This window comes from Dipodomys merriami, unplaced genomic scaffold, assembly GCF_024711535.1.
Source record: "Dipodomys merriami isolate MVZ:Mamm:240054 unplaced genomic scaffold, mDipMer1.0.p SCAF_92, whole genome shotgun sequence".
Taxonomy (NCBI): domain Eukaryota; kingdom Metazoa; phylum Chordata; class Mammalia; order Rodentia; family Heteromyidae; genus Dipodomys; species Dipodomys merriami.
In genome coordinates, this window is record NW_027206535.1 from 2,995,852 (window position 1) to 3,017,892 (window position 22,041).

A 22,041-nucleotide genomic window follows, 5' to 3' on the forward strand; every position below is an offset into this window, starting at 1 on the left:
TTTTCTTGATAAAGAGAAGGGACACAGAAAGGGAAGAGAAAGGGTGAACAAATGCAATCATGCTATTCAGTATATACTACGTGGAAAATGACCTGTGTAACGTGGGCAGGGATGGGAGGGGGAAACTGAGGAAAGGAAACGAGGTGGTAGCATTGTCCAAAAGAATAAATTTACTCATTACCTGACTTATGAAATAGAAGCCTCTCTGTACAACCTTAATAATAACAATAAAGTTATTTTTTTAAGTCTATGCACCTGACCACAACCAATTCCACCCCCACTGTGCTTGCCTTCCCCACCAGAATCCATTAAAAAATGACACTCCCAACCAGATCCAGAGGCTCACACCTACAATCCTAGCTACTCAGGAGGCTGCTGAGATCTAAAAATAGGGGTTTGAAACCAGCCTGGGCAGAAAAGACCCCATGAGACTCTTATCTCCAAGTAATCGCTCAAAACACAGAAGTGGAGCTATGGTTCAAGTGGTAGAGAACTAACCTTGAGCAAAAGAGCTCAGGGGCAGGGCCCAGGCCTGAGTTCAAAGCCCCACGATGACAAAAATAAATAAAATTGTCACTCCCCTAGTGTACAAAAAGAAAAGCCTTAAGGATTCTATCCCCAGTACTAACAGAAGATGTGCTGTTTGTTTACTATTTTATTCTTTTTTTTGGGGGGGGGTCGGTCGTGGGACCTGAACTCTGGGCCTGGGCACTTGAGCTCTTCAGCTCAAGGCTAGCGCTCTACCACTTGAGCCACAGAGCCACTTCCGGCTTATTTCTTTTTGCTTATGTGCTGCTGAGGAATCAAAACCAGGGCCACAGGCAAGTGCTCTACCACTGAGCCACCTTCCCAGCCCTCTATTTTATTCTTTAAGTCCATGTTCCTAGGATCCCCTCCACTGTTGCTGAGAAGCCAAAGCTAAAAGACACAAGCCCCCCCCCCCCCCCCCCCCCCGTTTATTTCCAGGGTGGGAAGTCCACCTTCTCCTCTCCAACCCTCTTGGCCATCCGCCAGAACCCTCTGGAAATGTGGGACTGAGGGTCTTATCTGAGTTGCCCATTCCCCCGCCCCCAACCACCTGTGCACTGAAACCTCCCCTGCTTCCTCTCTAAGGCAGCAGGGGCTGTGGAGGGGAGGGGTTGCGGAGGGAGAGGAGATGGGTAGGGTTCCATTTCTGTTTGTCTTTGCAACCCTCCTTCCCTCCTCAGACTTGTTTATGGTAGATGAGTCTTAAATGAAGCTAACAGTCTGGGAGCTCAGAGATTCCCTTGCCCTGACATCCCTTGAGAGGCCCAGGTCCCATCCCCCTCTTCATAGGAAGAGCTCCCTGGCCTCCACCCGCCCACCCAGAGCTGTGGCCCCCAACCACAGACAGAACCGGTCACTGTTGTTCTCTACCCAGGAACTCTAGAAACCCAACCCCAATCACTTGCTAATCCCATGTCCCACTCTCACCACAAGAGGGTGCTCGCTCTGCACCTCAAATAGTTGGGCCCTGGTAATGTGGGTGTGCTGTTCCCCTGGGGAGCTGAAAAGGGCCAAGACTCTGCAGAGAAGGTGCTCAGTCCCCGACCCTCTGACTGTCCAACAGTTTGTGAAGGGGAGGCAGCTAGAGGAGGAAGGTGTAGCTCTCAGCTTTTTGCCGATCCTCACCCAATGGAGGAAAGGGAACTTAATTGCACATGGTTGAGGTGGAGGGTGGAGAGGTAGATAAAAATATGAATGTGTTCTCTATCATCATTCTCTGAAGTCCCAGATCTTTTTCTCCCAGCACCTATGGAGAAACTTTCCCAGCTTGGACAAGGCCTTCAGGGGATGAATGTTGAGCAAATGCTCTGTCATCCAGAGATGCAGACATACATCACAGCTTTCCCCATACCTTCTGTCTGAATAGACTGAGACAGAAAATTGGCAGTAATTCAGATAATTAGTCAGATAATTAGTCAGGTCTTGGTCAGGGGTTGAAAGCCCAACCATGGCTCCGTGGGATCATCCCCTAATTCATTCTGCTAAAGCTGTAGGGACAGGCTGGGTCAATGCTTGAAGCTACATTTGACCAGATCCAGGGACATCCACACCACACACCCCACTCCAATCAGGCTCTTTCTGTGAGTACCATATGATTAACATGTTTATGAAGCTGCTAATACCTCAGACCACCATCCCAAGAAAGAGGATCCCATACTTGAAAGCAAGTGCAGACTTCTAAATTGTGCCCCCTACCTCCATCTGGGACCTGGGAGGCTATAGTAAATTCGGTCATATTGCATTCTCAGGGGTCTCCAGCATCTTCTATGTGTCCATTTTACTACTCACTCCACCATATGAAAGTATCATTAGCCCTAGGACGCACCTAGATCCTCCTCCCCTTTCACCATGCCCAGAGCAAAGCATATATTCTGGGAATCTATTAAGACTATCTCTGACCACCAACCCCACCAACACAATGCAGGCACTATTCCCTTCTCCAAGCCCTCTCTACTGAAGACTACTTGAGTGTTTACTTAAGACGCCTTTGCCAAGAGAGGGCATCTTCCCAATGTACATAAAGACTCCTGGTAAGATAACAAAGGCCTTATCTGGGTGGGTAAATGAGCCATTCTCAGAGATTGACTATGACACAGACATTCTAGTGGCTGGTACAGCACCAGGACAAGTCGGAATTAGAAATAATTGAGGAGCTAGGCGCTGGTGGTTCACCCCTGTAATCCTAGCTACTCAGGAGGCTGAGAGCTGACTTTCTGGGCAGGAAAGTTTTACCTCAAAAAAAAAAAAAAAAAAGCTGGAAGTGGGGCTGTGGATCATGCAGTAGAACACCAGCTTTGTACATAAATGCTCTGGGACAGAGCTCAGGCCCTGAGTTCAAGTCCCAGGATTGACACACACAGAGAGAAAGAATTGATAAATCACGACACATGAGTAGATTTGACCCAAAAAAAACTTTATTATACAGTTACCCACCACTGCATTTGACTGGGATAGGCCTCCTGGAGTGCATCTTCAAATTCCCAGTTTATTTAAGGGCATCATTGTAGATCAAGGCCAAAGCCCCCAGGAAGGTGACATATTCCTGAAAGTTCACTTCCTGGTCTTTGTTCCGGTCCAGATCATCCATCAGCTTTGCAATTTGGGCATCCTGCAGCTTCTAATGTGTTAGAATAGGAAGTCAATGCTGACACGTACCCTAAGTTCTCTCCTTTTCCCCCTTCCACACAGCCCTCTCTCATGCAGGTGATTCTGCCCACTTCACTAAGAATGGATGTTCATTTGGGGTTCAGCATGGTTTTACTTCTTAGCCCCTGCTCTTCACTCAGAATTAAAAAAAAAAAAAAAAAAGACACTGGCTGAAAGGATCTCTATTCCCACCTGGAGAGAATGAGTGTTCAGAAGAATAAGGCAGGTGTAATGTGGGAAAAACGCCTGTGAGTTGGACAGGAGGTGGGAAGAGGCGGGAGGAAGTTACTCACAGGGCCGATGGTGAGCTCATTCTGGATCAGCTCCTTCAGTTCCTTCTTGCTCAAGGTGCTCTTGTCACCCTCCCTTGAGGAGTACTTGTGGAAGACGGCCACAAGGAGGCTGATGGCCTGATCCAGGGAGCATGCCATGGCTGAGGGCTGGGCTAGATGCTGGTGACAGAAGGACTGGTCAGGGTGGGGGCGGCAGGAACGCCTCACTTCATGCACACACCCAGAATTCACTCTTCAGAATACCTCCACTTCCCCTTGGAGCCTCAGGCCGCCACAGGTGACCAACCAGGGTTTGAAGGGAAGGGACAGGCACAAAAGGGGTCAGGAGGACAGTGCCTGAGGGAACCAGAGCTAAAAAGGAAAAGTGGTTCTCCGGTTCTCAAAAGCAGTCCAAGGGGCTGGGAAGGTGGCTCAGTGGTAGAGTGCTTGCCTCACATGCATGAGGCCCTGGGTTCGATTCCTCAGTACCACATAAACAGAAAAACCTGGAAGTGGTGCTGTAGCTCAAGGGGTAGAGTGTTAGCCTTGAGCTGAAGAACTTAAGGACAGCACCCAGGCCCAGAGTTCAAGATCCACGACCAGACCAAAAAAAAAACTGTCCAAGCCAGTAGTGTGGCAGGCTTGAGACTATCCTCCAGGGCCTGCAGGAGGCCAATAACACACCCAGGACACACCCTCCTGCACCCCACAAGAGCACACTCGGGGAGCCGCCCCTACCTGGAATACCTTAGCCTGGGGCTTACCTGGCACAACTCTGCCACTCCTGAATCTTCCAGGGAGAGGGGGGAAGAGGGTGCGGGCTAGCAAGACTGGGCTCCTGGCTGGATCTAGATGGGGCCCACCAAGGACCCAGACACCCCCTACCCCACCCCCACCCCCTAGTGCAGAGACCCAAAAAGCCCCATAGCGTCCCTGCAAGAACTCACCGCGCTAGACGCAGCAGGGAAGGAAGAGAGAGGTCCCGGTGATGGCTGGCCTGTGTCGCAGTCAGGCTGGCCTTATAGCGGCCAGCATCCGGGAGGCCGGCTCCGGGAGCGCCCCCTCCCTGCTCAGGGCCCGCCCCGGCCCCACCCTGCGCCTGTGGCCAGCAAAACACACACACACCACACACACACACACACACACCACACACACCACACATACACACACACCACACATACACACACACCACACACACACACCACACACACACCACACACACACACACACACACACACACACACACACACACACACACACACACACACACAGCCTGAGTGCTCCTCCCTCCTAACTTTCCAGCCTCTCCAACTGTTCCGGGTTAGGTTAGGACCCGGATGGGGGAGCCCAGTGAAGCATGAAGGGACCAAATGGAAATCAGTGCTGAGAGTTTCATTTCCATAGTTCTAGTTACACTGGAGTTGGGGGCCCCTGTTTCACCTGCCAAAGCATGGATCTGGGGAGTCTTACAGAGGTTTTTTAGGGTCAACTTTAGAGGAAGGCGGGGGGGCTGCCAGTGCTAAGCAAGATAGGGACTGGAAGGATCTCGAACACCCCTCCCCACACACACACAAACAATAAATTCCTTATATCATCAACCAGCTGCTCTCTCCTCCCACTGCCTGGGATTCTGCCCTTGGCCTCCTGTGCTTACACATGCCAGTGCCAAGCCCTGCAAGCATCATTAACTATTCACCTGGAGTGAAAAACTTCCCCCCAAATCCTGAGGGGAGATAAAAGAGGAGAAAACCCTGATGATGGGGACAAGAGGAGGATGCTGAGGAGGAATGGAAGAGAGGAAAGAAGGCTCTAGAGCCAAGATCCCATTTCTGCTCTTTATCCAAGCTACCACAGTGGCCTCCTAGAAGCAAGCTAGTCACAGGTCAGACTCAGTCACCCAAGGAGACCCAGGAGCCACAGCCCAGCACTCCAGCCCCCTCACTCCCCAGCACTTTCCCTCCCAGCTTTCTCTGTAGTCTGATGAAAGACTTACAGAAGCCTGCGCAACTTCCTTTTTTCTTTTTCTAGAGTGCAAAACTAAACTAAGACAAGCCTAATGAGCCCCACACTGAGGGGCAAAAAATAGGGTAGGATCCCTAGACCAAGAACATCTGTCTGCCCTCCCCTGTTCCACCTAAGGGAAATAAGACACCTTCAAAGTCAGTCCCCCAACATTTGGAGTGGGGGAAAAAATCTTTATTTCCTCTGCTGGAAGGGGTTCATCTGGGAAGAGCAGGAGAATAGAGGGGCAAAGAGGGTCTATCAGAGAAGCTGCCAAGGGCAAGGGCTACTAGTGATGGTGGAGGGGAGCCCTTGTTATTTGTTGTCCTCCAGGAAGAAGTCATTGTAGGCCATGCACAGCGTGGTCAGGAACACAGAATACTCCTTGAAGTCGATCTCCTGGTCGCTGTTTTTATCCAGACTCTTCATCAGGTCATCAATGCTGCTCTCCTTCATCTTCTGCGAGCCCCCAGGGAGGGAGAGACAGTTGAGCAGCCCTTCTGGCCCTGGCTTACCACTACAAGGCAGTTTCAAGGGATCCCCAGCTGAGCCAGCAGCCCTGGGAACAGTCTGACCCTCAGCCCACACCAAGCACAGGGACCAGCACCAGGACTCCTGACCACCATCAAAGAGCCAGCTCACCTGCTTCTATGGCATCCCACCAACTATACATCCCCAGACTCCCCACCCTTCTTCCAATGAGACCCTGACTCATCCCCCAGCATAGAGATCTAGAGGCATCCAGTCCTTTCCTGTATTCTTGGCCATCTGCTTCAGTCATCCTGCCCCACACTTAGATTAGAGCATCCGAAGGGTGGGTGGGCGAGTAGGTGTCCTTCACAGGGACCAGTCAGACTTTGTGGGCTGTGGGGGATGAGAGAAGGGTCACCTACCTCCCCAAGACTCAGCTCTGTCTTGATAAGTTCTTTTAGTTCCTTCCTACTCAGGGTCAGTTTGCTGCCCTCTTTCCCCGAATATTTGTGGAAGGTGGTCACCATGGTGGTCAGGGCCTTCTCAAGAGGAGTCTCCATCACTGTGTGCAGCTCTGGAGAAGGAGAGGAGACAGGCATGGTCCTCTGCTCCCCACCACCATCACCACTAGCTCAGCACCCCCCCCAGGCTCCTCCCTCAAAGGACTAGGGACGAATACCCATGATAAGATGAAAATCCACTAACTAGAAGATGCATGTATAGGTTATAATGAGAGCCAAAGCACACCGCTCAGCAAAGGAGTCTGAATCTCCCTGCCCCATACAGCTGGGACACTGGTTTCCAGAAACATTTCCTACCTTAGTCACCCTCCTTCCCCGCCCCCCCCCCCCCGTGCTCCAATCACCTGATATTGCCAAGTGTCTCATAAAAGTGGAGGACAGGGCAAAGAAAGAGTCCAGGCATTGGAGGTAGCTGGGGTTTGAACTAGGAGATAAGATCTCAGCAGAAAGCAGGAGAGAGGTGATTGAACTTTCCCATCTAACTTCCAGTCTCGAGCCAAGACTGCACCCACTGACTGGCCAGGAGTCAGTCAGGAGGGGAGGTGACAGGGACATCACCAAGATCCTTCTGAGACCTGGTTCCTGAGGTTGGACCTGAATGAGGGGTTCTATTCCAGCAGCACAGCCCTCCTCCCCTCCCCATATCCAGTGAAGAGAAAGCTGAAGATCATGAGCTTCAGATTTTAAAACCACTTCCCTTTAGGGAGGAAGGAAGCCATATCCACAGAACTCAAGCATGACAGGTAAATACTGTGGAGAGCCCTGAGCCAGGAGGAAGAGGTTGCTGGCTCTGACTTCCGGCCCAGAAGACACCCTGCAGTTCTTTTTTTTTTTTTTTTTTTTGGGGGGTCCGGTCGTGGGGCCTGAACTCTGGGCCTGGGCGCTGTCCCTCAGCTCTTCAGCTCAAGGCTAGCGCTCTACCACTTGAGCCACAGCGCCACTTCCAGTTTTTCTTTTTGCTTATGTGGTGCTGAGGAATCGAACCCAGGGCCTCGAGCATGCAAGGCAAGTGCTCTACCACTGAGCCACCTTCCCAGCCCCACCCTGCAGTTCTTGAACTTCATCCATCACTCCTGTCCCACATCCCAAATTCTCAGCTTCTGCCACCTCAAGGAGGTTCACACAGACCACAGTTCCATTCAAGGGGGCCTCTAGGTACCTGCAGGGGCTTCCTGGCTGGTTCTGTCCCCTCCTCCACTTCCCCTGAGGCAAGGTCTTGCCATGTAGCTGAGGCTAGCCTGACACTGTCTATGTAACCAAGGTCTGGGATTACAAGGGGGAGCCCTCAGGTCTGTCTTCCCAGGAAATTCTTCCAGCCACAATTCTGAATCCTGTGCCCCCTCCTTCTGAGCACTTGCTCCAAGTGCAGGGCCAGGGTCCCCTCGTGGAGGTCACCTCCAACCTCTTCACCTAGTGTGGCTCACCAGAGATGGACTAGTTGATGGGAAGAAAGACTCACCAAGAAGGGAGCGAGCACAGGGAATCCAAGCCACAGCCACTGCGGCCTCTCTCCCACTGCTCTCTGCCTTTATTCCCTTGCCCTCAGTGCCCAGGAGATTGGGGAGAGACAGGGCCAATGAGAAGGGGTCAGGGACATGAGGATGCTCCACAGAGCCTCTGGAAACGGGGCTGGGGGAAACCCCGCTGCTAATGTTGCCTTCCTTGAGGGGCACATAGGACCCACCACACACATGAAAACTCATTTTTCCAAACAAAGAATCAGAGTGCCAGAACTAATAGGCAGAGAAACAGGCTAAACAAAAGCAAAGTCAGACTGATCTGGAAAGGGAACGTGAGGAGGGGGGTTAGGTCAAACACAAGATTTCTCCTGGTGTCCTGGGCCACTTTCCACACTGGGATCCTCCCATGCATCCTCTCACCCACTCTTAGAGCAGAGAAGGACACACCTCAAGATGGGGGAAGGTTTTTCCTCCCAAAGGCCTGGTCATGGTCACTAGGCAGTATGAAGCCAAAGGTTTTTAAAAAGCTTTTAAATAAATGATTATTCATAAATGTCACTGATGGTAGCAAAGAATTGCCAGAGATTCTTGGCTTGGAGGACTGAGAACCAGGACTCAGGGAGAGATAGAGAGACAGGTGAGGGCCTGGTGTTGGACTAGAGGTTGTAAAATGGGGGAGGAGGTCTAAGTGTATGGTGCAGTGACAGAGAGGTTCCGGGAAGAGTTCCTATATCCCAGGAACACTCAGTGAGGCTCTACCAAGAACAGAACTGCGATCCCACCCCAGCCTCTGCCTTCCTGGGTCTTCCTCACTGCGCTCTAAGCCACTCACCCCCCCCCCCTCAGCTGCAAGGCTAGTGAGGCAGCAGGGACTGGTTGCTAAGCAACCAGTTTCCGAAGTAGAAGTGATGCAGGCCCAGGCTCAAGGGAACACACTAACGTGGAAGATGGGCAGATTGGCTAGAAGAGAGAAAGGGAGGAGGAAAACTTCCTGGACCAGAGTCTCTGTAGTCAGATTCCAAAGGAACATGTGAGTCACCCACCCTGTTTCTCTCAAGCTGGAGAGAAAAACAGTGATGACAAAGGAAGCTTGGGAGATCACCAGACCCTCCAGCCTGCAGCAAGGCTTCTTTGCACCCTTTCCTTAAAGGTCCTTATATCATCCAGGCATAGCCTTGAAGTCTAACCCAATTGCACTTACTGCATCCCAGAACCACTGACCCTTATTCTACCCTGAGGGAAAGAAACATCACACCTCATATTTTTGGACATAGAGGTCGTATGTCCAAAGTCTTATTTCTAAAGTGTGGCTAGCTTCCATCCTATCCCTCGCTCGCATCCAGACACTGCTCGCATCGAGACACTGCCCCGTTCAATCCTTCTGAGATCTCTCATCCTCTTCTGAGGAAACAAGATTCCTAACAATCCCATGAACCTTTGGGGCAAAGACAGAGCATTAGAGACTAGCTATTTCATCCAGGTGTGCTAGTTCAGAAGAATTGTGAGGTTGAGACAATCCTGGGCTATATAGTAAGACTCTGTCAGAGAGAGGGACGGAGGGAGAGAGACAGAGACAGAGAGAGAGGGAGGAAGGGAGAGAGATGATAAAATATGACTTCTTTTTCTTTTTCCTCCCTTGTAATGGGGATTGCACTCAGTCCTTCTGTTTGTAGGTGGTTGCTGTTGTCTTAATAATGTAGCCCATGCTGACCTAAAACTCCCAGTCCTCTTACCTTGCCCCTCTAGTAGCTGGGATTACAGGCATACGCCACCACGCCAGCTCCAAGAATTGACTAATGTCTTACACTTCTACAAATAGTGCTCCTTTATCTGAATATAGACAAGAAAGGATGAACCCATCCCTGCAGCTTGAAGCCAAAGAGCTAGAAGAGGTGGCAGGACAATGCTTGGTCTTTAAATGTCAGCACCGAGTGCCCACTCTCCTCCCCATTCCTCCTCTGGCTTCAGCCCCATTGTCCTCTCTCCAGACCCCAACAAGGAGCAGATGTGACCTTCAGTCCCATCCCAGCTGCAGTTTGAAGTCCTGCTGGAGGCAAAGAGATGGAAAGGGTAGTGGCCTGGCCAAGATCCCAGAGCTGGGGCCTTCCAAGCCTCTGGTGGTCCCTTCCCTGCCTGCGGTCCCACCAGAACACACACACATACACACACACACACACACACACACACACACACACACACACACACACACAATCATCTCCCACTCCCCCCACCTTCACCAGTACATACTCCACAAATCAAGCTCACCTCCTGGAGTTCCCCCCACCATCACATGATCTGTCCCTCAGCCCGAGTCCTCATGCACAGAGTCTCTCAGACCACCATCCCTATAGCTTCAAAATTCTTTATTGAACTTGCTCGACATCATTAACTTGTCTGAAGGAGCCAACAAGATGGCTCATTACCAGCGGGCAGAGAACACCCAACCCACCATCTGAGAACCCTTCACTTCTTCCTGGGCTGCTTATCTGGGCAACCTTCGAAGAACTCATTACACATCATGGCGATGCAGGACAGGAAGACGCAGTACTCCTGGAAGTCCACCTCATTGTCCCTGTTGCTATCCAAGTTGCTCATCAGTTTCTGGAATGCAGCTTCATCCGTCCTTTTCTGGAGGAGGAAGAGGCTACAGTTAGAAAGCAGAAGCCCAGGCTACAAAACCCAGATTAGACTAGGCTCTTGTTTGCAGATTGGTGCTTGGGAAAGTTCACAGACACTCCTTTAGAGGCTCAGCTTGTATTTATTTATTTTTTTTTGGACAGTAATGGGGTTTGAACTGAGGGCCTCAAATTCAGTGGGCCTGCTTGCTGAGCTGACCCTCTATCACTTGAGCCATGCCACCAGTCCTATATTTTGCTAGCTATTTTAGAATATGGAGGCTAGCAGACTTTCCTGCCTGGACTGGCTTGAACCATGATCCTCTGGACCTTTGCCTTCTGAGCAGCCAGAATTACAGATGTGAGTCACTTGTACCAGCTGTAATATTGTGTGTTACTGGGGTTTGAACTCAGGGCTTCAAGTTTGCTCAGGTATTCCACAACTTGAACCACTCCTCCAAAGTCAGAGAAGGGTACCTTGTTGGATGGGGAATCTGCGTAAATGATGGAGCTGAGAGATGTTGGGCTGCATCTTCACCCACAATTGTTCCAATGACCTATTATATAACAGTCATCAATTAATAAACAACACATATTAACAAAAGTAAGATGTTTTTGTTTGGGAGAAGACCTGTAAGTGTGTGTGTGTCTAGATTACAATTTTGTACACTAACTGCCTTGAGAAGTCACTTAGCTCTCTGGCCTCAATTTTTCTCTTCGGGTTAAGTCATGCAAAGCCCCTGGCAGAGGGCCTGGCCTGTGACCTGTCAGTTCATTCTCAGTCATCTCTGCTGGAACAAGTTAGAGGTAGACATTCACTGGGTATCCACACTGAGCAATGAGAAGTAGCTCTCAAGCCTCCATGGCCCTACTCTCGTGATTAAGATGCAGCTGCTGCTATGCTCTGTAATGGCCCATGTGGGCCAGGGCCACGCCCTTCCTCTTGAGGATGCTCCATAGGGGGGCTTATTTCCAGACAGGACCCACTCACCCCCAGGAAACTGGGCAGCTCCCGGGTCAGCAGCTCCTTTAGCTCTGACTTGTTGAGCTTGAACTTGTCACCCTCTTTGCCTGAGTACTTGTGGAAGGTAGACACCATCACATCCAGGGCCTTCTCCAGAGGGCACGCCATGGCAGCAATCAGGACCTAGGGACAGGAAGAACGGAGGCATCCTTATTTGCCGCACACCAGCAATGTGTTGAGGACCCCACTCCCATCCTCTGGGAGGACTTAAGGAAACTCTGCTCCCCTGGGGATCGCAGAGAACTAGGCTCTGTTCCTGGTGGGAGGTGTTTCATGGGAAGGTGCACAGTAGGAAATGCATGCTTCAAGCAGGCAATATCTGCAAGGCCCACTGCTCAGGCTCTGCAGACCTTGCAGCAGGACCTGCTTGTAGACTTCCCTCAGGCCTGGCCCCAACAACAGCATTTTTCCACCCCTCACTTGGCTCATCCACAACCACAGCTCAGCCCCCAAAGCCCTGCCCTTGCCCATTATTCTCTCTCCCAGCTCTGGGCGCGGTTGCTGGAAGCCTGCCCAGAGGCCTGCAGCGGAAAAAACCCAGCTGTCTAGTGCCCAGTGTCTAGCTTAGGGAGGGATAGAGCGAGGTACAAGAGGTAAGGGTGTAAGGGGAGTGTGGGGAGGCCAAGCTCTCCTGGGCTGGGCTGCTGAGCGCAGGACAGAGGTTCTTAGGCCACTACCATTCAGAAGCCCACAGATGACTTTACTTTGCTTTCTATACCGGCTATGCACCCATAGACTTGTGCAACCCCACAAACACAAGCCAGTGTATCCACCCATGACTCACACACACCAACATATAGCAACAGCACAGGCAAACCCCAACATTCCAGAAACTCTCAGAGCTCAGATCCAGCCACCTACATACTTGTGTGTGCGTTTGGTCTCTTACATGCGTATGTATGTGCATGCGCACATTCATGCTCAGACACATATGCACACATGCACATACATGCCTCCACATTAGGACCCCACATGTGGATCCATTTAGCACATCTGGCCCCCAGCAGCCGCCCCTTCTCCTTCCCCTGCCTCGGCCCCTGACACCCTTTGCATGCCAGTCAGGCCAACACAACTCACCAGACCGAGAGAGGAAGTGCTGAGAAGAGAGGTTTGGGGAGAACCCAACAGTCTGACCTATTTATACCCACTCAGGCCCTGCCCATAAGCAGTGGATGGGGGAGAGCGAATACAGCCCTCTTGCTGTGGGCTGATTTGCCAAGTGCCACAACCCCTCTACCAGCCCAGCCTCAGAAGCAAGCTTCCTGATCCTAGAGAAGGCATAGATGGGCCATAAGTGAGCTCAGGTGGGCACCACCCAGTCTCCATGGCTCAGCCTGAGTTTTAGGGAGCTACAGAAAAGGGCACTCTGTCTCTGAGGGGTGCAGGAACCAAGAGAGTAATCCCACCAGACAGATAAGAAAGGAGAGGCAGGGCTGGGAATGTGGCTTAGCAGTAGAGTACTTGCCAAGCATGCTTGAAGCCCTGGGTTCGATTCCTCAGTACCACATACACAGAAAAAGCCAGAAGTGGCTCTGTGGCTCAAGAGGTAGAATGCTAGCCTTGAGCAAAAGCAGCTCAGGGACAGTGCCCAGGCTGTGAGTTCAAGCCTCCAGGACTGGCAAAAAAAAAAAAGAAAGAAAAAAGAAAAGAAGGAAGGAAGGAAGGAAAGAAGGAAGGAAGGAAGGAAGGAAGGAAGGAAGGAAGGAAGGTAGGAAGGAAGGAAAGAAGGAAGGAAGGAAAGAAGGAAGGAAGGAAAAGAAAGGAAGGAAGGAAGGAAGGAGAGGCTGGGGTGGGGGATGACGGGGAAAATTATCTGGATAATGCAGCTGGCCAAGAAGTAGATGGGAGCCAGGTGCCAGTGGCTCACACCTGTAATCCTAGCAGCTCAGGAGGCTGAGATCTGAGGATCATGGATCAAAGCCAGCCCAGGCAGAAAGGTCTGTGAGATTCTTAACTCCAATTAACCACCAGAAAACCAGAAGTAGAGCTGAGGCTCAAAGTGGTAGTTGGCTAGCCTTGAACAAAAGAGCTCAGGGACAGAGCCCAGGCCCCACAACAACCAACAACAACACAAAAGAAGTGGATGAGGGAGTCCCACACACCAGTGCTGGGGGACACTCCATCAGCCCTTTTCCCCTTCCCACAGGGTTCCCTGCAATGCCCAGTAAGGTTCAGAATGGAGCCTGGGAAATCAGGAGGCTCTCAGCCCGCCTCAGGCGAGTAAAGGGAATAGTCCTAAGGAGACAGCAATCAAGTAGGTACAGAGTGGGGATGGGAATGAGACGTGGGGGCTCAGGGATAGATGAAAGAAAGTTCAGAGGGCTGGGCTGGGTGTCAGGAATGACAGACAAATCTAGGTTGGAGTAGAAAGTTAGGGATGAAATGGAGGCATCAGGATCAAGGAACTGAGTGAGAGTTAACAGTACAAGTTCCTTGGAGCTGCAGCTTCAGATGTGGGGCCTGCCTCAAAGTCTCCTCCCCCCCCCCCTCCCCAAAGACAAAGCACCCCTCCCTGCCTGGGAACAAAAGCCTCAGAGGCCCTAATCCTGTGAGTGTGGCTCTCTGGGTTCACACAGCCCCACCCACCCACAACTCCGGCCTCTCCCTCAGCCCATCCGGCTATAAGGACTGACCTGAGAAGCCTCACACCCTTCTCAAAAGCCTCAGATGGGGGTTATTCCCTCAGAGACAAGAGAAGGAGCCTGAGACCGGAGAAACCTTCCATCCTTCCCTGGACCCCACTCCTTCTGCTGGGCCACTGCAGCCAGAGTGTTTCTACAGAGTCTGAAACTACTCAGGTCCTCTGGGGAGCTCTAGCCTTTGCCCTCGGCCTCCTGCCTCCAGTGGAAAAGGCCAGAGAGGGGTAAAGAAAGTTCTTTTCAGGACTCAGCCCCCAGACCCAGCTTATCCGCCTGGAAGAACCAAACCAAACAAAGCTGGTGCCAGTTTCTTTTATTGGGAGTTGAATAGGCTTGTGGTCTCCTTTGTGCCCACACTGTGACGCCTCCCGGATCAGAGCAGAGGCCCAGCCCCGCCCACCCACACCAGGGAGGCAGCAGAGGCTGCCAAATGCTCCACCCCTCCCTAGCTGTGCCTGGCCAGGGAGGTCTCCAAGCCTCCCTGGAAAGATGGGTTAGCACACCGAGGGTGAACATGGCCATTCCAGATGGAAAGGGGTACAGGAGAGAGAAGGCAAGGGAGATACTCCCAGGACCAGCGGCAGAGATGGAGCAGACCCCTGGCTCCCCAGAGCTGCACACCCCTTTTATAGGAGGGGCTACTCGGAGCAGGGGGGCTCTGCAGGGCAGCCCTTGAAGTACTCGTGGCAGTATTGGCAGAGGCAGGCAAGCGCGCGCACGTACTCGGCAAAGTCCACCTCGCAGTCCTTGTTGGTGTCCAGAAGGCTCATGAATTTATTGTAGTCACACTCCCGAAACTCAGTCTGTGTGCGGGAAGGGTGGAGAGGATCAGAGAGGCAGGGGGGGAAAGGACAGAAGACCCTCCCCTCCCACACCTGTCCCCTCCTCATACTGCTTCCCAACTCACACCCTCGGTGGGGAGAGGGCAAACCTGAGTCTACCTATCCTGATAACGCACCCATTTCTATGAGGACACCCCAACTCCCTACCTTAGTCCCCTCCCCAGGGCTCCTTCTCAGGTTGTTTGCTGAGCACCTGCTATGGAATGCCTGCTATGCCCCAGGCCCAACTCTGCAAGGCCACAAAAGTGACTGCCATGTCATTCTTCAGATGAGGAAACTGAGGCTCGCGCTGTGTCTGCTCCCTTGTTTCCCTCCCCTCCCCCACAGCCTCTGCCTCCTTGCTGCCCTCAGCTGGTGGTGCTCAGCCTCCGGTCACTCCAACATCCTACTGCTGTCCCCTGATGGGATCTCACCGGGGTGCAGTTGGGCAACTCCTTCTGCAGCAGCTCCTTGAGCTCCGACTGGCAGAGCTTGTACTTGTCCCCGCAGCGCCCCGCATACTCCTGGAAGGTGCACACAATGGCAGCTATTGCCTGCTCCAGGGGCCGAGTCATCCTCACTGTCACAGAACAAGAGCGTGACTCGTGTGGGGCAGAAGCCCAGGCCTCTGTCCTCCATGTTTCCCACAGACCTGTCCGTCACCACACTTCAGACCCCACCGCAAGCTCCTGCTCCTCTGAGCAGCCCTCCCTGACACCCTCACCACCCCTCACCCAAAGCAACCCTCCCAATGCATCATCTCTCTGTCCCTTGTTCCTCAACATCAGTGTACACTCCTCAGGGGGGAAATATCCACCCACCACCCACAGTGGGGCTTCCTGAGGACATCTTGACTCCCTACCAGGTTTTCTCACAACACCCAGGAACATCTCAATCCCCCACTGGGAGCCCCACTAGGAGATACAGCCACTCCTTTTGAGGCCTGAGGCTCCCTTCCATAGGAGCTTGCTAAGGAGGCCCGAGCCTGGGCTCTGAAGGTGGGCACTAGCAAGAAGGATCATGTCTGAGAAGAGTCCCAACACCTCACTGTGCCTCCTAACCTGGAAATAACTCAAATTCTCTGCCTTTCACTAGTTGTCCAGCACTGCCTGAGGGTGGCTCTCTCAGTGGCTCAGGTGCCTTATCTGTAAAATCACATCACAAGCCAAGTGCTGCTGGCTCACACCTGTAACCCTAGCTGTTTGGGAAGCTGAGATCTGAGAATCATGGTTCAAAGGAAGCCCAGACAAAGAAGTCCCTGAGACTCGTGTAAGTCTGTCTGTGCATGTGTGTATGTCTGTGTGTGTCTGTGTCTGTGTGTCTGTGTGTGTGACTGTGTGCTGGTACTGGAACTCCATTTCCAGCTTTGGAGTGGCTAATCAGAGATAAGAATGGAATTGTGGCTCAAGTGGTAGAGCACAAGCCTTGAACAAAAAAGCCAACCAAGAGTGCAAGGCCCTGAGTTCAAAGCCCACTACCAGCACCAAAGAGAAAGAGCAAGCTGCAGGGGGGGGGGGGGCGGGGGGGAGGGAGGTGGGAGAGGAAGGGAGGAGGGTGCAAGGCCCTGAGTTCAAAGCCTACTACCAGCACCAAAGAGAAAGAGCAAGCTGGGGGGGGGGGGGAGGTGGGAGAGGAAGGGAGGAGGGAGGGAGGGGGGAGGAAGGAAGGAAAGAAGGAAGGAAGGAGGGAAGGAAGGAAGGAAGGAAGGAAGGAAGGAAGGGAAGAAGGGAAGAAGGAAAGAAGGAAGGGAGGGAAGAAGGAAGGAAGGGAGGGAGGGAGGGAGGGAGGGAGGGAAGGAGGGAGGGAGGGAGGGAGGGAGGATTGGCCAGAGATGGACCAGCTCAAAGAGCTACCAACAACCTGCCCCACCCTGGGGCCATCCTCCTGCCCAGAAGGCTCTGTACAAGGGTGCCAGTTGGTAGAGGGGAAATCTTTCCCAGAATTGCCCCCCTTCAATCCAATTCCACTGTCTCTTCCACTGCCATTCTGGAATGGTGCCTCCAGCCTGGGGAAACCCTAAGCAGCCGGGAAGGCAAGAGTTGTTTTCATGTGAGCTCGGTGACTCACTGATGGTTCCCCCAGGGGACGGGAGTCCTGCAACACAGGGCACAGGGCCAAGCCTCTCCCCAGCTATTCCCCTCGGCTGGGAGCACATGGCCAGCATGATTATGGCTGGCAGGAAAGTGAGAGAGGGGATGGGGGTGCCAAACACTGCTAATTCTTTGTAACAGTTCAAGAGTGGAACAAGCATTGGCATTTCCAGGAGCGGAAAATGCCGTGGTCTCAGAGGACGAGGAGCTTCAGAGACGTATGATGTGTGTGCCCTTCTGGGCCTTGCCAGCCTGCCTGGCGCCATCACTATTTCTGTTCCAGAAGCTCAGGTCCTAGAGATGCTTTTCTCCTGCAGCCCTGACCTGTCCCAACCCATCCCCAGAAATGAAGCAAGGAGACAGGAAGCCAAGGACTACAATGGAATGTTTATCCCATTGTCTCCACCAGAGAGCCAGACCTGGGCTCTAAACTTCTTCTAACAGTCCAAACTTCTAACAGCCCTTCCTTGTACAAGGGAGTCCCTGAGTCCACCAAATCTGACTTCTTTCACCCTGTCACCTGTTAGCATCCTCTCTCTGTCCCCAGGCCCACACCTGGAAGGCTAGCTGTTAGAGATCCCCTGAGCTGCTCTGACACCCAGCCCAACCAGCCCTACTCACCACTGGTGTTGGCGTTTCTGTTGTAGAAGCCTAAAGACAGGGTGTCCCTATTTGTAGCCTCCCAAGGGATGAAGGGAGTAATTACTGTGACCCAAGTAGGTCAGTGCCGAGGCTGCCCCCAGGGTCCTCTACCTCCCTCACTGGCAGCCGCTGTTATAGGCCCACCCACCCACCTACCCACGCACACATCAAAGCCATCATGGCTTCAGATAGACACCACTCCCCAGAATTCATTTCCCTCTTCCCCTCCCCCAGAGTTGGGAGCTCCTGCCTGGGCCCTTCCAGCAAGGCTAGAGGAAGCTGAAGAGATACATTTTAGTATTACTTAGGTTGGACCCCAGAGAGTCCTTTCTGTAGACCTTGGGACCTTGGAGAGTACCCTGTTGGACCACACACACACACACCACTTATAGATGAGAAGATGGGGCAACCTCCCTGTCCAATGGCCACATCGTTTGAGTGCTTGGTTGCTTTTGACTAACAACCACTTACTTCCCCAGGGGAAGCTATTCCAGAGTGTCTTGGAAGCCTAGAGGAAGATATGGTCCTTTTAGGGGAGACTCAGCATCCTCGCTTCTCCACCCCAAGTGATATGGATGCGTATGAGCTATAGATTCATGTCACCGTGACTTGTGGCTGGGGTTTCTTAGTGGCTCGTTTCTTCTTCCCCTATTCTTGCAGCCTGGGGGAAGGGGAGGTTCCTTCCTCGGTCTTTTGGAATAAACATGTAACCTTTTGGGTGTCCTGGCATCATGAGAGGTCTCCCACTTGTGTCAGCTCCTCAGACGAGCGCTGGCTTTCAGCTTCCATCTTTCTTATTCCCCAAGCCATTAAAGCCAAAGCCAATGTTGAATCTGGCCTGGCCAATACCCTCAGGACCTGAAGGATCCTACCACCTTCCCCCCCACACCCCACCCCCTTTGCTCACTTCCAAGATTCTGCTTTCACTTAGATTTTTGGATGACCTATTCCTTAATGCCTTGTCATTTTTTGATGCTTTGAAAAAGATTATTTTAATTCCATCCAGCATTTCCTGTTATTTTAGGCTAGCATCTACACAGATCACCATAATACCAAAAATGGACATCGCTTCATACACTGCTCTGATTTCTTCTTCTCCCTTAGTTTCTTCATTTCACAGAAAGACCCAGAGGAAATGGGAAAGGGAAAAGGAACTTGGCTCCCAGACTAGTGAAGAAGTTCTAATGCCACGTGGACAGCCTAAGAGACCTTGGCCTTGCTATGTGCCCAGCACTCAGTCTTGACTGGGCCATCTCCTCTTTGAATGTCCACCCGCTATGGGTGAGGGGAGTGAGTAATGGAGATGGAAGGGAAGGGAGAGCTGTGATTATCTATGTTTTATAGCAAGGAGTTATGGGGAGTCCAGACAGAGGACAGAGAAGAGTCACAAGCAGAAGCAGGAGCCAGAGTGGACAGGCAATTAAACTGATTCTAGGTCAATGACTTATTCCCCACTGTACCCTCCTAGTCCTACCACCAGCCACCTTAAGCAGGTCACCTTTACCCTCAGAGCTTCATTTCCTCCTCTGCCAACAGCAGAGGAGAGCAATAATTATCCCCTCACAGGATGGTAGTGGGGTTCAGAGGAACTAATACACACAAAGCTGGTGGAATAAATAATGCTAACACGTAACTCAGCATAGTGGGTCAAGCCTGTACTCTTATCGACTTGGGAGGCAGAGAGGAAGGATTGCTGATTGAGACCAACTTAGGCAAAAAGAAGGTCAAGAGACTCCATCTCAATAAATGGCTCAATGGTTCACCCCTCTTATCCTAGTTGTAGGGAAAGCATAAGGCCTGCCCCTACCTTCCAAAATAACCAACATAAAAAAGGGACTGGGAACATGGCTCAAGTGATAGAATGTTTGCTTAGCAGGTTCAAGACCCTGAGTCCAATCCCCAGTACCACCAACAGGCAAGAAAAAAAGGGCTAGATAAGTATTGACACCATATTAACTTGCCCAAAGCCACTAACTAGTGAGTGAGCCATTCATTATCCATACATCCATATCCAGGTGTTTCCAGGCTTCAAGGGTATCACCTTAAACAAAACATGTAAGGCCCTGTTTTAAGGAGAAAGAGACATATAAGGCCCTGTTTCTAAGAGAAACAAATGAATGTTTAATAAGCTGGAAGCACCCAGCAGCCTGAGCTCCTGAGTCCACATCCTTATCCACCAGCCTTTAATATTTCTGGGCCAAAATGCAGCTCCTTGCCATGTATCAGCACCTGTTTGTTCACAAAGAGAAAGATGGGAATGCCAGACTGAAGTTGCAGAGCAGCAGGAACGCAGCCTGGAAGGCAATATCCAAGGGGCAGCAGAGGAAACAGGACAGTTTGGGTACAGACACTTTGGGGTTGGAGGACCCTCATGGAACAACCCTTAACAAGCTAGATCAGGGGAGTTCCACCATCCCTTCCCCACCTGACCTCAGCATGTTCTCTCTTTACTTGGTGAGAACTTCAATTTCCTCATCTCTGAAATGGACATGAATTTATTCCTAACTAAAGAATCCAATGTGAAAGTGCTTTTTATCAAGGTCAGCAGGTTAGGAGTCTCTGAGTCCAACTCAGCAGGTACACTCCCAGTCACATGGATGAGAGTCAGCCACTTTCAACAGCTCATATCATACAGCCTTCGTGTGTGTGTGTGTGTGTGTGTGTGTGTGTGTGTGTGTGTGTGTGTGTGTGGTACTAGGGCTTGACCTCGCTTTCCCTTATCTTTTTCACTCAAGGCTGGTGCTCTAACTCTTGAGCCACAGCTCCACTTCTGGCTTTTTGCTGGTTAATTGGAGATAAGCATCTCATAGACTTTCCTGCCCAGATCTCAACCTCCTGAGTAGTTAGGATTACAAGGGTGAGCCACCAGCACCTGGCTTCATCCAGCCTTCTACTTCTAGCCACCTGTTAATTTCTCTTCCCTTACTCCTGAAAACCTAGAGCTTGAGGATCTTCCTGCCCTACTGGAAGTTCTTAAAAATCAACCCTGAGTCAGTCACTGGTGGCTCATGCCTATAATCCTAGATCAAAGTTTTAAACTAGGCAAGCAGACAAATCCAAGAGACTTTTAACTCCAATTAATCAGCAAGAGGCCAGAAGTAGAGCTATAGCTCAATTGGTAGAGTACCAGCCTTGACCAAAAAAAAAAAAAAAAAAAGTGCAAGGCCCTGAGTTCAAAATCTCCTTAAGGCATAGACAAGAACAATCTACCTGCCGTGCACTGGTGTCTTGTGACTGTAATCCTAGTTACTCAGGAGACCAAGATCTAAAGATGGTGGTTCAAAGCCAAACTCAGGCAGAAAACACCCCATGAGACTCTTATCTCCAATTAGCCACTCAAAAACTGGAAGTGGCGCTGTGGCTTAAGTAGTAAAACACTAACCTTGAGTACAAACAGGTTCAGAGACAGCACCCAGGCCCTGAGTTCAAGCCCCATAACTGACAAAAAAAAACTTACCCTGAATTCTTTCTTTCATAGCTTCAAAAACAAGCAATGGTCCCAGCATTCTTCCTCCTCACCCACACGCTGGATTCCCTACCTCAGGCTAAGCCAAATACCCTTGGCCTCTCACCTTCCAGAGCTCCCCTACCACAGCTGAGAAGCTGACCGCTAAGAAATGTGCCATAACTGTAGGGCAAGGAGCTCTCTTCCCTAACAGAGCGCAGAGGCCAGAGGGTGAAAGCAGATACTATCCAATCTGGCCAGACTTCTTAGAGTACTGCCTCCCACTCTCCCTTCCTCTTCTCTGTCTCCCAGTTATCACTACCAGCATCTTCCCCAGGCCCCTGAAAACTGCATCTCCCCACTAAAGGTCAGTGTCTAGTTCTACACTTCAGGGAGAAATATGATGAAGTGTCTTACGCACCTGCACATTCCATGTAGCTGTGCCAGAAAGGACCTAGGCAACAGGGTCAGGGTGATGAACCCAATCCCATAGTGCCAGGAGGCACAGAATTGACTGACTTCCTTTCTGATCTATTAAGCCAAGTATGAGAAAAGTAGAAGAGGAATGTTTGATTGCTGGAGCTAGAGCTGGAGCCTTTTTGACAGACGGGGGAAGGATCTGAACTGAGATGTTGGAGAGCTGGCGAAGCTTTGACCTACCACTTGTTTTGACTTCCGAGTCAATAGCTGATGGTGTCCATTGCACAAATGAGAGGATCAAGGGAGTGAAGAGATCAAGTGAACTACAGATGGGAACGTGGAGCCCTGGTCCAGTCACTCGCTTATCTCCAAAGCTATAACCGAAGGAAAACCTAAATAAAAGCTCTATCTTCCCTTGCTTTTAGTTGGCTTTAACAGTTACTAAC

General features: G+C 51.3%; 4 protein-coding genes across 4 annotated transcripts; all 4 read right to left on the bottom strand.

Moving 5' to 3' along the window:
• Positions 1–2,920: 2,920 nt before the first annotated feature.
• S100a6 (S100 calcium binding protein A6) lies at positions 2,921–4,609 on the bottom strand. Its single transcript, XM_070013975.1, has 3 exons — positions 4,394–4,609; positions 3,468–3,626; positions 2,921–3,145 (listed from the first exon to the last, which is right to left on the bottom strand). The coding sequence occupies exons 2-3, from the start codon at positions 3,603–3,605 to the stop codon at positions 3,014–3,016; spliced, it is 270 nt and encodes an 89-aa protein (XP_069870076.1). The 5' UTR covers positions 3,606–3,626; positions 4,394–4,609; the 3' UTR covers positions 2,921–3,013.
• Positions 4,610–5,674: 1,065 nt separating this feature from the next.
• Positions 5,675–6,846, bottom strand: S100a5 (S100 calcium binding protein A5). Its single transcript, XM_070014047.1, has 3 exons — positions 6,784–6,846; positions 6,341–6,492; positions 5,675–5,906 (listed from the first exon to the last, which is right to left on the bottom strand). Exons 1-3 carry the CDS (start codon positions 6,803–6,805, stop codon positions 5,763–5,765), a joined length of 318 nt encoding a protein of 105 aa, XP_069870148.1. The 5' UTR covers positions 6,806–6,846; the 3' UTR covers positions 5,675–5,762.
• A 3,401-nt stretch (positions 6,847–10,247) lies between these two features.
• LOC138821617 (protein S100-A4) lies at positions 10,248–12,672 on the bottom strand. The gene is made up of 3 exons (XM_070014048.1): positions 12,616–12,672; positions 11,506–11,661; positions 10,248–10,527 (listed from the first exon to the last, which is right to left on the bottom strand). Exons 2-3 carry the CDS (start codon positions 11,644–11,646, stop codon positions 10,363–10,365), a joined length of 306 nt encoding a protein of 101 aa, XP_069870149.1. The 5' UTR covers positions 11,647–11,661; positions 12,616–12,672; the 3' UTR covers positions 10,248–10,362.
• Positions 12,673–14,815: 2,143 nt separating this feature from the next.
• Positions 14,816–21,282, bottom strand: S100a3 (S100 calcium binding protein A3). Its single transcript, XM_070013960.1, has 3 exons — positions 21,188–21,282; positions 15,433–15,578; positions 14,816–14,980 (listed from the first exon to the last, which is right to left on the bottom strand). Exons 1-3 carry the CDS (start codon positions 21,234–21,236, stop codon positions 14,816–14,818), a joined length of 360 nt encoding a protein of 119 aa, XP_069870061.1. The 5' UTR covers positions 21,237–21,282.
• Between the last annotated feature and the right edge of the window lie 759 nt (positions 21,283–22,041).

What these genes read in the sequence shown, in the direction of transcription:
- S100a6 (XM_070013975.1), bottom strand. Translation starts at nt 3,605, where the DNA reads ATGGCATGCTCCCTGGATCAGGCCATCAGCCTCCTTGTGGCCGTCTTC. An exon ending in ATGAGCTCACCATCGGCCCT is followed by an intron (nt 3,146 to 3,467) that starts GTGAGTAACTTC and finishes CTAACACATTAG; the next exon opens with AAGCTGCAGGATGCCCAAAT.
- S100a5 (XM_070014047.1), bottom strand. Translation starts at nt 6,805, where the DNA reads ATGAGACACTTGGCAATATCAG. An exon ending in GAGACACTTGGCAATATCAG is followed by an intron (nt 6,493 to 6,783) that starts GTGATTGGAGCA and finishes CTCCTTCTCCAG; the next exon opens with AGCTGCACACAGTGATGGAG. An exon ending in CAGAGCTGAGTCTTGGGGAG is followed by an intron (nt 5,907 to 6,340) that starts GTAGGTGACCCT and finishes GGGGGCTCGCAG; the next exon opens with AAGATGAAGGAGAGCAGCAT.
- LOC138821617 (XM_070014048.1), bottom strand. Translation starts at nt 11,646, where the DNA reads ATGGCGTGCCCTCTGGAGAAGGCCCTGGATGTGATGGTGTCTACCTTC. An exon ending in AGCTGCCCAGTTTCCTGGGG is followed by an intron (nt 10,528 to 11,505) that starts GTGAGTGGGTCC and finishes TTCCTCCTCCAG; the next exon opens with AAAAGGACGGATGAAGCTGC.
- S100a3 (XM_070013960.1), bottom strand. Translation starts at nt 21,236, where the DNA reads ATGCTGGGACCATTGCTTGTTTTTGAAGCTATGAAAGAAAGAATTCAG. An exon ending in TATGAAAGAAAGAATTCAGG is followed by an intron (nt 15,579 to 21,187) that starts GTAAGTTTTTTT and finishes GTTCTGTGACAG; the next exon opens with TGAGGATGACTCGGCCCCTG. An exon ending in AGTTGCCCAACTGCACCCCG is followed by an intron (nt 14,981 to 15,432) that starts GTGAGATCCCAT and finishes TCCCGCACACAG; the next exon opens with ACTGAGTTTCGGGAGTGTGA.